Genomic DNA, 15000 nt, shown 5'->3' with positions numbered 1-15000 from the left:
TTTGAATTGGTTCGTGAATGCCACAAATTACACCCACAATTCTTTGCAGTCAGCGGACTCGTCCATTCTAATTATCGTGGGGGGAATATGTGCTAATATACTGTCTTAAGTTACGTTTAATTGTGCCACAAAATGTTTCGGCGATAATATATGATGTAATAATCAATGTATTTTCATTTTTATTTTGTCAAATTTCCAATGAAATGTGTACTTTTAATTGGTAAGTGTTTTGTCGTGTTTCATTTACCCCTTCCAGTGTAACAACATTATTATGTACTACTACGGCTAGTGTCCGGGAGCCGTCAATGTCACGTTTGTAGTGTTTTCGTGGCTAATTTGTGTGAAGTTTGCATCCGTTTAAAATGTTTAAATTAACTTGTTCAGTCGTAAACTCTTTGGGTAGTGCTTGTCGACAAGCTTCCACCAAAGGAACCTCGTTGTAAGTCGTTTTTTTTTTTTTTATGCCGAATGCTAACTCGCTAGCCCGGTATACGCATACCTGCATGATGGTAGCTAACGGAAGCTCGTGGTCAGTTAGGTTAAGATGAGATAACATATTGTGATTGTTTTCTCTCTGACATTTTGTGTTTAGAAATAGCAGGACGTTCCACAGCGCCGCCGTCAAGCTCCAGGAGGCGGCAGCGAATAGCAAAGACACCTCTGAAGCCACCAGAGACTTTAGGTGACATCCTTTGCCATTGATGCGAGTATGGATAGAAGGGATTGATTGTTGACTGATTGATTGGATTTGAACCCGCAGTCATTTCCCGCCGCTGCCTGGCCAGGACAGTCCACTCAGGTGGGCCGGAAAGAAGTTTGAGGAGTTGCACATCCTGCACATTAAAGCCACGTATAACAAGTATGTTCATTCATTCGTAGTGGTTTTCAAACGTTAAAGTATCGCCCCAAAAATATTTAGTACACAAAATACCACCATGATATATTTTCCTTTCATGATATATATCCACCAACATGATGTATATATGTTTACCCCTCTGTACATAATACTTGACAACAGTGTCATGTAAAAAAATCCTGCAAAGTTTGTATACTCAAATTTTGACTCAACACACAATGCAAAAAGTAACTGGTCGTAAATCCCCCCCCCCAAAAATTCCTTACTTGGGGCGATCTTAAGCCATGGAACCATAGTCAATATACTATATTATGTTTGATTTTAGTAGCGTTCCAATCAAATGGTGCAGTGAATGAGGCAGCTTTACCTTTATGCATATATCACGGAACATATTCCCCCATCTAAGCACGCACATCCAGCTGACGGACTGCGAGGGCAAGTCCTTGGTCAGGACTTCGTGCGGGACGGAAGGTTTCAAGAACAACAAGAAGTCCACACCGGTTGCTGCGCAGACCGCCGCCATCTCCGCTGCGGCCGTATGTATTTATTGATCATTTGTTCTCAACATTATATTTCATGTTCTTAATCTGTTCTTCTTTTTTTTTTGTTCTCCACTCCGAGAAGAAAGCTACAGCCAAGGGGGTGACGTTTGTCCGTGTTGTCGTCAAAGGTCTCGGTCCGGGCCGCTTGGTGAGTGAACAAGTATTGGGGAACAATCTGAACAAATGTCATTAAATGAATGTTTGTTTTAACCAATGTTGCCACTATTAATAGTAGTTTGTACTACAGATTAGTAGTAACGATATGGGTGTTTGTATAATTTATCAAAACGTTTGGATTGTGACCAGGAATTATATTTGTATTTCCTCCCTGTGTTTTGTTGCAGTCTGCCATTAAAGGCTTGGAGATGGGGGGCCTGGATGTGGTCTCAATCACGGACAACACACCTGTGCCGCACAACGGCTGCCGACCGCGTAAAGCCCGGAGGATATGACACCCCCCCCCCCCAAAAAAAAAAAGTTTCAAAATTTCTTGCCACTGTGACAATAAAGCTTCATCAGAAAATATGGACACGACCAGTCGTCATGACAACTCAAGCAGCAGACAGATGGAAGCCAAAAGACCAGAACAACCTTGCACCACTTGACTTTTTATTTGCATTTACATGATGCACTGTTACCGAGACAACTAAATCAACTTTTTGAATGCATTTCATATAAATATATCCTCAAGTGGTGCGTTTCTATTTGAAAAGTCCCTAATGGCAGACTTGCATTATTCATGTAGTCATGACGTGCAGCAAAATGGACGACACAGACTTATGCTAAAATAGCCCGCCAGAAGTGATCAACAACATAGTCCAGAGATTTAAAAAAAATATATATATGAAAAAGTACTTCACACTGATTAGGATGATCTGATATATCTTACTGTGCATGCTTCAAATGACAGCATGGCAGGCATCAATTGCGCAGCAGAACAGGATATCACGCAGATGACATCCTCACTTAGTATTAAAAAAAAACTAATCTGGACTGCAGTGATTTTCTTTTTTGACACATAATAGATTTCAGGCAGGACTAAAGGGAAGAGAATAATTCAAGAAAATAAAGTTGTGGAAATTATGTGGGTGAAATGCATGAAAATGTCATTTATGAGTGGTTGTTCCTGGGAAAATACATTTATGACAATCTAAAAAAAAAAAAAAAAAATGTAATGAGATAACTGGGAATACAATATTAACCAGAAACAAAGTTTGATCAAAATTAAGTAAAAATATGAAAAGCTATGTGTAAAACAAGCTTGATTTGTAAATGTTAAACTTAAAATAACAAAATGGATTACAAAAGAAATCTTAAAATGTCTCATTTTGCTCAAATATGCTAGCATGCAAATAACAATTTTGTAATGACGACTTTCTAGAATTAATCTTTTTTTCAATGCAACTTCCTTCCTTTTCCCCACAACAATGGGACCTAATAATAATTGAACACACAAGTAATAGTGCAGCTCTTGTCCCCATTATTCTTGTGAAATGAGGACTTTCCCCTCCAAAAAATACATTGTCACTTAACACTACAACCTGTTTTTTGACTTGTAATATTCAAATATTTTATATCTTTTAAACGTTACATTAAGACTGTACTAACTTTTTCTTATTTGGCATGATAACTTTCCCTTTATTTTACATCTATTCAGACTTTAGAAATACAAATGTCTAACTTGAGTTTTTTTAAACATGACTTTGCAAAATTCTCTATAATAAAAGAAAATAAATCAACTTAGCATAAAATTCCGACTTCTTTCTCATAACTTTACAATTTTATTGTTGCAAATTACAAGTTTTCTCCATCAAAGAAAAGGAACTTTAATTGTACAGCTTTTTCATGAGACATTCATCATTTTTTTTGTATTAAATCCAAACGTATCGTAACATTATGATTAAAAATTGTAAATGTTTTGTTGTAAATTACAACATTAATTCCTCAAAGAATAACGTTTTAATTTAACATTTGACTTTTTCCCTGATAAACAATTTCTCCACTTAACTTTACACCTCATTCTCATAACATGACGACTATTCTTGTATGTTGCAACATTTTTGTCGCATTTTTAAAAACACTTTCTCGTAACGTCACATGTAAATATGAGTAATCGGTTGACGGTGCAAACAGGATGGCGAGAGGAAGCAACAGCAGAGACTCTTCAAGTGTGAAGAACTTACATGTCTTCCAACTGCGGAGGACGAACGCGTTTACAGAGCTGACGTGACCTCCGCCAAGGCACTTTGACTCCAGAGAAATAAAGGAAACGGCTGACTTGGCCCTCTTTTTGCCGAATATTGCACTTGAAACGTGGTGATCTTTGGGTCGCCGTCACTCGCCGTGGAGGTTGCTGAGCTCCAGGTCGTCTTTGCGTCTGCGGTGCTGCTGGCTGAAGAGCGAGCTGAAGGGGTAGAGCTTGGCCTTGGCCGGGTACCTCTGCCCGGCCACGTCCACCTCGTAGTCTCCTCGGTTGATGAAGTCCGGGGTGACGGCGGAGGGCAGGCCGTTGGTTCCGGGGGGCGGCGACACGAAACCGAGGCACACGTGCCTCTCCAGGGTGTAGCTGTAGGCGCTGCTGGTGGTGGCCCCCGCCAGGTGGCCGTTGCAGTAGATGGGCTCGCCCCACCAGGGCCACAGGTCCAGCTCCGTATCGTGGTCGTCCAGGACCAACATGACGAAGCGGCGGAAGACGCCGTCGTGGCGCTGCTGCAGCAGAGCCGCGCGACCCACAAAATCCGTGTCCTTGAGATTGCAACATGACAGAACACGCCACGCTTGTTAGCACTAACGCCACAAAGGATTTCGCTATGTGGGGTTGACTTGGGAGTGCCCCGTTTTCAGCCATTGACTGAACAGTATGCACAATATGAGAAGCAGCTGGACCGTCCTACCTTGTCAAACTTGACGCGGAATTCCCGTCCGCACTCCAGCGGCGTGGTGAAGGCGTCCAGGTCTTGTCCCCAGAAGGCAAAGAACTTTTCAATGCGCAGGCTGCGCAGTGCGTAGTACCCGGCGTTGCGGATGCCGTACTTCTGGCCCACCGACATCACCTCGTTGTAAACGTGCAGCGCGTACTATGAGGAAGAGAAGTGGGAGAGGAGACGTTCAACAACGCATTTGTAGGGGGAGTGTGTGGGAAGCCGTTTGCGTGTCTATTTGACATCCTTGATATCCATTTTAAGTAGAGATAGACTGATATGTTTTTATCAGGGCCATTACCGATTATTAGTAGTCAAGGACGCCGATAACCGATTTTGCTAAAAGGGTAAATATTGGCATTAAAAAAATAAAATAATACAAACTTCAGCTCTTAATTTTTGGGGCGAGTTTTAAAGCATATGTTTATCGAACAACTTTAAGGGTTCGTAAAATGTTGGAGTTAAGAAACAAAACAAAATAGACATCGTTGTTTAAAAAATCGAACAACAAGTTCCAGGATCTCCCGGGGGCAGTAGCATGTTTTCAAAAGTTAAATAAACACTTAAACAACTGTTTTCAATAGTAAATAAAGTATTACAAAATTAAAAAATATCTGGGAGTATTACATTTTTACTTATCTTTAATTTTAAACAAAAACAGAAGGTGCAGAGAGTTCGCAGGGTCAGCAGCATCCCAACTCTCCGCCGCAAGGTTATTCGAATGAATGAAAACTAACGAAAAAACTAAAACTATAATTCCAAAAAACAATTTCGTTAACGAAATAAAATAAAAACGAAGATACTTTTTAAAAAACGAAAACTAACTGAAACTACATTTTATGTTTACAAAGCTAACTAATTAGAGCAAAAATGTCCTTCGTTTTAGTCTTTGGTAATTTAATACATGAGCTTTTGGGGATAATTTTGAATGTGATTTTAAGTTGATTTATTTTGGCAATAACCGAAATAAAGAGGTTTGAAAGTGTCACACTGAAGTGATGTTTTCATTTTACCATGGTGTTTATTAAATATTGCGCACAAGTAATACACATTTAAAAGAAAAATTCATACTGAAACTAACTAAAACTAAGCATAAAAAAACTGGTCAAAAAATTAACAGAACCACCCTAAAAATTAATTAAACTATCTAAATTTAAAAAACAAAACTCAAAGCGAAATAAAAATTGACTTAAGTCACAATACTGTAACTAGGATCATTTAATTTGTCGATAAAATTACGTTAAGTACATCTCTTAAGTACTTTTGCACTCTCTGACGATAAGAACGCCACTGCCACCTACTGTAGTGGATGCGCAATTACACTTTATTCTTGTACAGGAAAAAAAAACATGTTCCCATGTTTTTATATTCCTGATGTGTGTATACATTATTTTGACTGACTGTACGCAGTATATCCTGTACATATATTAGGCGTGTGAATCTCTCTAATAAAAGACAATTTGATACGCATTTCGATAAATAGGATGGGAGACTTTTCGATTCAGTGCACTTATGTTTAAAAACAAAAAAACAAATATTCCTTAGAAGCGTGTCGATAAAGTTGGGAACCTCAATTGGGATGTAGAGCATGAAGCCCGGCTCGCCCGTGTGCGTCATGCTCATCACTCGGATGCCGTTAGCGTAGCCCACGCTCATCTCCTACAAACACACAGTCACAAATGTTACCATCAAGTCACATTCTGAACAAAACGCCTCATTCTATTCTTTGAAGATACAGAATGCAGAATGAACTTAGCGGTTTTCTCATTGCCGCAAAAGGTATGAAACGTGAACCCACCTTGCAGAACATGGAGGGAAAGTGGTCAGGCGTCATGGAAACGTATGAAAGCTCCGCCAGGACGTCCGTGGCACGAGGTCCAATCAGATTTAGAGCTGAAAGAGAAGATGTTGTTCTTGTGGTAGAAGTGCAAGTGAGCGCACGTGGAATGCAGCAGGCTTATTACCTGTGTACTTCCAGCTGACGTCCTCGAGGTGAAGGTGCGGGTCATTGGGCATATGTTTCTTGATCCACGACCAACAGTGCACTTGCTGGTCAGTTGGGGAGATGATGAAGAAGCTGCAGAGGACGCAACAATGGGAAGGTCGTCAATTCCAGGGTTCCTCGGAAGGCTCGCTTCTCCTCCCAACCGCTTGACACTCGACTGTGAAATGCGCCGAGTTGAAGATCATGGCTTGAACTTGCCGTTGAAAGTTTGTTTGATTATTAAAAAGCACTTGTTTCGAAATATGCACTGTCATAACTTTGACTTTTTCCTCCAAAAATAGGCAACTTTTCATTTCCTATGGAGGTACACGTTAGTTGTGTTAAACTCATTCACTGCCATCAATTCATAATTAAAAAAAAAAAGAATATGAAAAATTAGGGGCAACGGGCGATTTTTTTTTTATCGTAATTAATTGCATGACTTCACTAGTTAACTCACGATTCATCACAAATTTTATATCTGTTCTAAATGTACAATAAAAACATTCTAGGTTTTCATACTCTTGTTAAAAAAGTGGGGAAAAAATGTTCAACTAATAGAAATAGTTCAAATGAATTTTTGACGTTTATAGCCGTCAATGGCAGTGAATGAGTTAAATCGGGATGGCACGCTAGACCCCAAAAGGTTGAGAACCCCTTTTGGTTTTTTTTCAAGGTCTTTTTTCTTGAACCTGTTTTTGCTGATGCGCACTACGCTGCAGTCGTTCTCGTAGCCTCCCCGTTGGTTCAGCATGCCCGTGTGGACGATGTGTCCAACTGGAACGTCCAGGTCGTTGGCACACAGGTGCTGCAGCAGGTCCAGGGCCTCATCGCCCGAGGACTATCGGACAGCGGGACAGACCCGGAAGACGCCACGTGAGGTGCACACGCACAAGCACATGAGCTTCAATTGCTCCTATTGAGGCTCAATTGTTGCAATGATGTGAAAATGAAATGAACGAAGGCAGACTTACAGTGAGTTCAAATTTGGTGAAGGACGACATGTCAATGACGCAGACGGCCTCCTTGCAGCACTTCACCTCCGCCCCGACGATGTCAAACCAGTCGGGCTTGTAGAAGGTCTTGCTCTGGTCCAGAGATAAAAGATCTGCAGGGACAAACCAGAATGTCAGTTATTCATGAAACTCGACACCCTCATCCATCCATCTAAAGTCATATAAAGGTTGTTTAGAAGAAATTAAATTTTCAACTTTTTTTTATCGATTCTCATTTAGTACGATTCAGAATAGATTTTAAATGTCCCAAAATCAAGTTTATTTAAATTGTTTTACTGTCTTGCTCTTGTTTGTGTGTGCCTTTATTAAGAGCGCTGTTCATGTTGTACCTGATTTGGCCACTTAGGGGTAGTGTGATTCCACGCATTCTGTTACACTGTTAAGTTGTAGCCACAGAGAGTAGAAGGGAAAAAGTCACGATCAAGTTATGCCAATAAAAGTTGAGGGGGGTTTGCAGCGTATGAAGAGCATATGCCGGTAAATAATGTTAAGATGCTTTTCCGTATACATTCCTGAAGCGTTTTGTATGACAAGCCCTCCTTTTGAGTGATAAAAGTGCTGCGATTAGCACGCTAATTAGCATTGGCGGGAGTAGATCATGACTATTTTTTGCACATCTATAAATTGAAGTAGAAATCATTGTCAATCAAATCAAATCTGAATCGAATATCGACTCTGAATCGAATATCGACTCTGAATCGAATATCGACTCTGAATCGAATATCGACTCTGAATCGAATATCGACTCTGAATCGAATATCGACTCTGAATCGAATATCGACTCTGAATCGAATATCGACTCTGAATCGAATATCGACTCTGAATCGAATCGCAGACCCAAAAATAGTAATCAACCCGTATCGTGAGACAGTCAAAGATTCCCACCCCTAATAACACCAACAAAATTAGCCTATGCTAAACAGTTAGCAAACAAGATTAGCATTAGCGCGCTAGTGATTATCATTTAAGGTAAATGCGGAACTTCGAGGCAGGCCTTTTTGTGTTTTAAGTCGACTTATCTGACTTGGCCCAACAAACAACCTTTCACTGCCACCATTTTAGAATCTCTTATGTACCTTTTCCATGCGGGACAAAGTATTTGGGCCTCTCAAAGCCGTGTTTCTCCATCCAGCGAGCTCCCTGCGTGTCCAATCGGTCATACAGCGGACTTGTCCGAAGCTGCCTGCCCGTCTGGAAGTCCCAGCGAGGAACTTTGAGTTCGTACAACAGTGCTGGAAACACACGTAAAACAAAACATGCACATGGACCAGACCGGATAGAACTGCCCTTCTAGTTTGAAGAGGTGTGAATTGTGTGAGCGTCAACAACAAAATGGCCACTCACGCATGACCTCCATCACGCGGTGTCGCAGGAAGGTGCGGCTGCTCTGCAGGTTGCCAAACCGTTTGATGTCCAGCGGCCACACGTTGGCACTGGGGTAACCGTAGGTCATCCACTCGGCCAGATACCTGGAAAAAAATTAAATACACTAATGGACAAAAGTATTGGGACAGGAGTCATTTGCTGTATTTGAGGCTGTAATTGCTGCATCAACAAAATGGTCAACAGAAGGTGTGAGAAGTGATTTCTTATTATATATTTTTTTTTTATTTAAGAAAATAAGAATACATAGTTACCATCGTACTTACTACTGTTTTATACAAATATTTACTGGAATTATGACTTTACTACTGTATTAGCACGACTCACTTGCCAGCTCCTCCGGCGAAGGCCAGACCCGAGGAGTTCATGCCGGCGAGCACGTAGTAGCCCGAGACGCCCGGCGTCTCGCCCATCAGGCAGCGCATGTCCGGGGTGAAGGATTCCGGGCAGTTGACCAGCTGCTGGATCTCAGCAGACTCCAGACCAGGCATTCTCCTCAGCAGCGCGCTGAGCATCGGCTCTGAGAGGAGCAGAGGAGAGCCTACTAAAGCAAACGAAACTGAACAGGAAGACGGTTGTTGCACTCAATTTGGTTTATATTACAGGGCTCATCATTTGACCTATGAGGCGTCAAGGTATACAAGATGGCGGTGTGCCGATAAATTGCCCAGTTTTTTTTTTTTTTTGCTTACGCCAGCTAATGTGGACAAACATGATGTAAAAATTTAACAATTATCCTGAAGATTCGTCATTTAAAAAAAGGAGCTGTAAAGTCCCATTAAAGACTAATTGATAAAATAATTATATTTTTATTTTACCATATAAAAACAAAATCAACTTTTGTTAACCTTAATCACAAAATGTCCTCCACTTGCCTAAGATTCCATAAACAACGGACTGTGTCAATTCTACAAATTATGCAAGTGCATTATAATATAAATATTTTTTTACATTGAACTTGAAAGAGCAGCACGAATAAACAGTACATTTGTCCCGTTACTTTCCTTTACACACTTATAAAAGGCTGAATTATATGTGCGCAAACATAAGGAATCCAGGTTTGGCTTGAACTTTACGACCACCCCTCAAGCTTGAGCACTCTCAGATTACATTAGGGGAGTAGCGTTCAAGGTCACCAAGGCGAAGGAGCGCTGCTCACACGCAAGGCGAACATAGGCCCGTGTCCAACGTAGAACGCTCGTTAAATCAGCCCGTATGCGCCTGTAAACACGTTTGATGGTGAAAAAAAATCCTCACATAAACAAAAGTAGTTAAACGCAACAGCTTTAAAACAAACTTGCCTAAGGGAAAACGGTGGTTTAAAAATAGGTCGGACTTGCTTTTTTGTTGTTGTTTTTTTTTTTTTTACTGAAGAAGGTTGAGCCAGAAGGGAAAGAACAAAAGTCTTGTTAGGAAAGACACCCCCCACACAAACTCTCATGATGTGTACCCAAAGCCATTTTAAACCGTTGTCTGGGTTAATTTACCGACTAATTTGTGCCCAAGCGCTGCTGGAAAGCTAATAAAAAAAGAATGTAACAAACCGCCCTTTGCACTTTTCCCAGTGTTTCTCACCAAAGTGGTCCCAGTCCTCCTGCATGTTCTGAATTTCCAGCTGGTTGCGTCCTTCTGTGAAGATGGGCTTGGGATTCTTCTCAAAGCCCCCCGACAGCAGGCCTCCCTGCCACGGCCGAGCGTATATCCTCCCGTCCATGTCCAGCACCACTGGAAGACAGTTACAGACAGTGGCAACTTGACTTAAGACTTTAACTAACTCCAATAACGCTCCATATTGTAGAAAAAAAAACATAAAACAAAGCAAAAGACTATGTCAAGAAATAAACTGGTTTTATAACGTGTAACTACTGTACAACAGTGAAAATGTGTTGTGATGAACCAAAACAAAACAAGTATCGGAAACGGCCATCTTTGTTGTTTATATTCACCTGGAATGCTTTCAGGTCGCAACTAGTGCAATCCAAGTGGGATAAATCCGACTTCCCAAATCAAAATGTACTTAATAATTACTTTAATAATTTTAGTGGCAACATTTAGAGGCAGTCTATAGATAGAGAGAGAGAGAGAGAGAGAGAGAGAGAGAGAGAGAGAGAGAGAGACAGAGAGAGAGAGAGAGAGAGAGAGAGAGAGAGACAGACAGAGACAGAGACAGAGACAGAGACAGAGACAGAGACAGAGAGAGAGACAGAGACAGAGAGACAAAGACAGAGACAGAGAGACAGAGACAGAGACAGAGAGAGAGACAGAGAGACAGAGACAGAGACAGAGAGAGAGACAGAGAGAGAGACAGAGACAGAGAGAGAGAGACAAAGACAGAGAGAGAGAGACAAAGACAGAGACAGAGAGACAAAGACAGAGACAGAGAGACAGAGACAGAGACAGAGAGAGACAGAGAGAGAGACAGAGACAGAGAGAGAGAGACAAAGACAGAGACAGAGAGACAAAGACAGAGAGACAAAGACAGAGAGACAGAGACAGAGACAGAGACAGAGAGAGAGACAGAGACAGAGACAGAGAGAGAGACAGAGACAGAGAGACAGAGAGAGAGAGAGAGAGAGAGAGAGAGAGAGACAGAGACAGAGAGAGAGAGAGAGAGAGAGAGAGAGAGACAGAGACAGAGACAGAGACAGAGACAGAGACAGAGAGAGAGAGAGAGGGAGACCTGGCATGTCGGCCGGGAGGTCCTCCTGAAGAGGTTTGGTGAGGAGGTAGAAGTGCTCGCAACCATGAAGAGGGACAGAGACTTTGGTTTCGCTCGCCTGGCCCAGCTCGTACGCCCACTGAAGCAACACATTCAGAAAGAAAAACACTGCGATACGAGGGCATTCTTCGGATTGGGTTCACAAACTAAAGCCTAAAACGCTCATTCCAGCATGATGGCATTAAAAACAATTTTTTTTTAGTTTTATTGATTATACTGACTTATTATAATAATAATAATAATAATATATTTTTGCCAAGAATCAGATCACATGCTGGTGTAATTTGACCCAAGAATATCAAGACACATTTTTATTAAGACACATGGCAACTGTTTTAATATCAATATTAATATGTCTCCTCCACCATTAAGAGTTAATCCTAAACCCTTGTGCATGATACCATCCCATATATATATATTTTTTTACCTGTCCAGCACAATTAACAAAATATTCACACTCGATGGAACCACGGTCCGTCTCCACTGCCATCACGTGGCCCTTCTCCACCAGAACTTGCTGAACGCTGGTTCTCTCCAAGATTTGAACCCCTGAGTGGAGAGTCACAACAGGAGAATTAGGCATTCAACATTTGGTATAAAATTACAAATGGCGTGCCATGCCTTGTCCAGCGGCCGCCACGGCGAGGGCATGATTGACGTCCGGCGGCGACACCACGGCGTCGGCGGGCAGGTGGAGCGCCCCTACCAAGTCGTGAATGTTCACCATGGGGTGCAGTTTGGCCACGTCTTTGGGTTTCACGATGTTACAGCTGATTCCCATCACCCTGGAAAAGCACAGAGATACACAAGTAACGGTTTATATTTGAACCATTTTCACCATCAAGCGTTAAAAAAAAGTACATATAACTACAATAAATAATTATTCATTTTAATACATGGTGACTACACACATGCTTTTTTTATTTAATATTTTTTTCATTTAAAAATATATATTGCATAAGACGTCCGCCTCCCAGTGCAAAGGTTGTGAGATCAAGTCCGGGCTTCGGCCTTCCTGGGTGGATTTTGCATGTTCTCCCCCGTGCTTGCGTGGCTTTTCTCCGGGTGCTCCGGTTTCCTCCCACATTCCAAAAACATGCATGGCAGGTGAATTGGACACTCCAAATTGTCCATAGGTGCGATTGTGAGTATGGTTGTTCGTCTCTGTGTGCCCTGCGATTGGCTGGCAACCAGTTCAGGGTGTAACCCCGCCTACTGCCCGAAGCCAGCTGGGATAGGCTCCAGCAACCCCCGCGACCCTTGTGAGGACAAGCGGTACAGAAAATGGATGGATGGATGGATATTGCATAATAACAATTAAATGTAAGGGGAATTGTGCTGTAAATGTAATAATGTGAAACATTGACATGATTTTAACCACAATGTAGCCAGCGATGAAAATGAGATTGAATGACATTCCTGCTGTTAACGTCTCAATGAGCTGAAATTTAGCGACATATGCTAAAGTATGATATGCCATCACAAACGACGACTTCTGAAGATTTATGTGCGTCTTTGGAGGTGTATTTTTCAGAATATTTTTGAATAATGAACAATTTATTCAACTTTAGAGATTCCACCAAATGAATAATAAATGTGACTGCAAAGTCTCACTTGAGTCTCGATGCGAGGCGCTTCAGCGAAATGAAACGGTCCTGATTCTGAGCCAAACACAGAGAGCCTGTCTTCACGTAGCCTGAAAAACACAAAATGGAGGCCAGATTCCAAGATGGACGTCTGGCAAAGATACTGTGGCGGCTTACCTGTCTTGACTCCAGTTTCCTTCTCGAGCTGCTGATACAGAGTGTTGGAGTAATCGGCCATTTTGCACTCAATGGAGATTGGCTTGGCCACACTGACGATGCCAGCGCAGAGTTTGGTGGTTCCCGCTCCTAGTCTGTCAAAAGACAAAACGATAACGAATATTAAAAAATCGTGAGAGTAGAAGGATTTGTGCACTTAATCTGTGTCATTTTAATCTGCCCCCCCCCCCCTCTTGTGACTCTACTAGAAAATAGTTGAATTCTCGAAGAAATGGCATACCTGCCCTGTTCCAGGAGAACGATATCAGTCCAGCCCAGCTTAGCCAAGTGATACGCCACCGAAGTTCCCACGATGCCCCCTCCACAGATGACCACGCGGGCCTGGCTGGGCAGTGGCAGCGGCTGGGAAGAGTCCCCGCTCGCCGTCTGCATGCAGTTGGTGGAAGTCCACAGGCCCCTGCCGGCCAACGCGTAACCCGTGTGAGGCAGCAGCAGCCTGGGGAGCATGGCGGGGGACAGAGCCCTGGAGCTCCGCACACAGCTACACATGGCTGCCGGTGCTCTCTGTTGACACACACACACACACACACACAATAATGCAACACTAACAGCAAGCTTTTCAAGGCCGTTCAAATGTTGCTGGAGATTGATTGTGTTTGCTTCTCGATTTTATTTGATTTTATTTTTCATACTAGTAGTCATAAAGTTTGCTGTCCAGAAGCTGGGCTGCACTGTATCATCAATCAGCAGGTTGCAAAAAGAAGACCTAGAAATTGACTTCTTTGAAGTCTATTGGGTCTTTCAAGTTTACAGAACGTCAAATTTAGCTGGAAAGGTGACAGTGCATTTTAGGTTGAGCCTGAAATTTCACCCAAAAACCGAATACTGTATCTCCACTATTGGCGAAGAGTGCGTGTAAATGTTTACAAAGGACTGTTTTCTCCTCTTTCTTTAGTACCAAATCAAGGGGGTCAAACCTTGCGACTGTATGCGGCTCCCAGGGTGGCAGTTGAGAATTATTGTATGAAGGAAAATTTTAAATCACGCCTGCACTCCACAAGTCAATTTACAAAAGTCCTTCAAGTGTCCCAAATGGACTCGTCGACTTCTGCTAGCCTCGAAAGCTCGTCGTGCCAGAATTGACAGCTCGCGAGCTTTAGCACGGTCCAGACCTTATTCACTTAAGATGGATATATTTGTGCTTTCACGACCTTTTTACTGTTTTATAAACATGTTAAATTGTCTCTTATGCTCGAGTGGAGGGGTCGTCACACCAAGCGCCAGCTACCGCGGCTAATGCTAACACACGGCTAGCAAACAATGTCGAAGGAGAAAGTATCAAAATGTCAACCAAATGCAGAAGGGCGGCTCTGCTTTTACTGTCACTCGGTCGTGTTTATCACTTACCAACTAATTCAGTCGCAGTGGAATTTCAGCGTCAGTATACATGTAAACGTGAGAGCAGCGCGTTATCGTGTTATGATGACGGAAGGAACTCTTGTTTTGGTCCAAGCCAGGCAAATCGATTCGAGTATCCCAGTCTGAAGGCAAAATACCATCAGCATAAGCGGATGCTACTTCCGAATCACATTTCAATGTAATAGCGAAAGGGTGGATTTACTTTGAAAGGCCATTACCGGAAGTTTTGTTTTTGATTTTACAGCGCATCGCCTCAGGCAGAGGACATATTTTACTTTAATACATTACTTAAATGTTGTACAGTTGTTTTATGTTTAAATAAGTCTTATATATTCTATTTGTATTTACCGGTAACTTTCACATGGTGTGCGTGCGTATGTAAATGTAATAGAATTTA

The 15000-nt window shown here is 42.0% G+C and overlaps 2 protein-coding genes across 2 annotated transcripts; one reads left to right on the top strand and one right to left on the bottom strand.

Moving 5' to 3' along the window:
* The first annotated feature begins 263 nt into the window (after positions 1-263).
* Positions 264-2481, top strand: mrps11 (mitochondrial ribosomal protein S11). Its single transcript, XM_086071739.1, has 6 exons — positions 264-439; positions 593-682; positions 761-859; positions 1263-1392; positions 1481-1546; positions 1743-2481. The coding sequence occupies exons 1-6, from the start codon at positions 363-365 to the stop codon at positions 1848-1850; spliced, it is 570 nt and encodes a 189-aa protein (XP_085927865.1). The 5' UTR covers positions 264-362; the 3' UTR covers positions 1851-2481.
* pdpr (pyruvate dehydrogenase phosphatase regulatory subunit) lies at positions 1991-14738 on the bottom strand. Its single transcript, XM_086071738.1, has 18 exons — positions 14592-14738; positions 13465-13748; positions 13185-13318; positions 13036-13117; positions 12043-12206; positions 11849-11970; positions 11383-11500; positions 10278-10427; positions 9030-9222; positions 8664-8788; positions 8396-8551; positions 7278-7411; positions 6996-7144; positions 6284-6396; positions 6118-6212; positions 5889-5978; positions 4293-4475; positions 1991-4143 (listed from the first exon to the last, which is right to left on the bottom strand). The coding sequence occupies exons 2-18, from the start codon at positions 13731-13733 to the stop codon at positions 3733-3735; spliced, it is 2688 nt and encodes an 895-aa protein (XP_085927864.1). The 5' UTR covers positions 13734-13748; positions 14592-14738; the 3' UTR covers positions 1991-3732.
* Between the last annotated feature and the right edge of the window lie 262 nt (positions 14739-15000).

Source organism: Leptonotus elevatus, chromosome 3, assembly GCF_054856555.1.
Source record: "Leptonotus elevatus isolate MCC_2025b chromosome 3, RoL_Lele_1.0, whole genome shotgun sequence".
NCBI lineage: Eukaryota > Metazoa > Chordata > Actinopteri > Syngnathiformes > Syngnathidae > Leptonotus > Leptonotus elevatus.
This window is presented reverse-complemented; position numbering and strand designations above follow the sequence as displayed.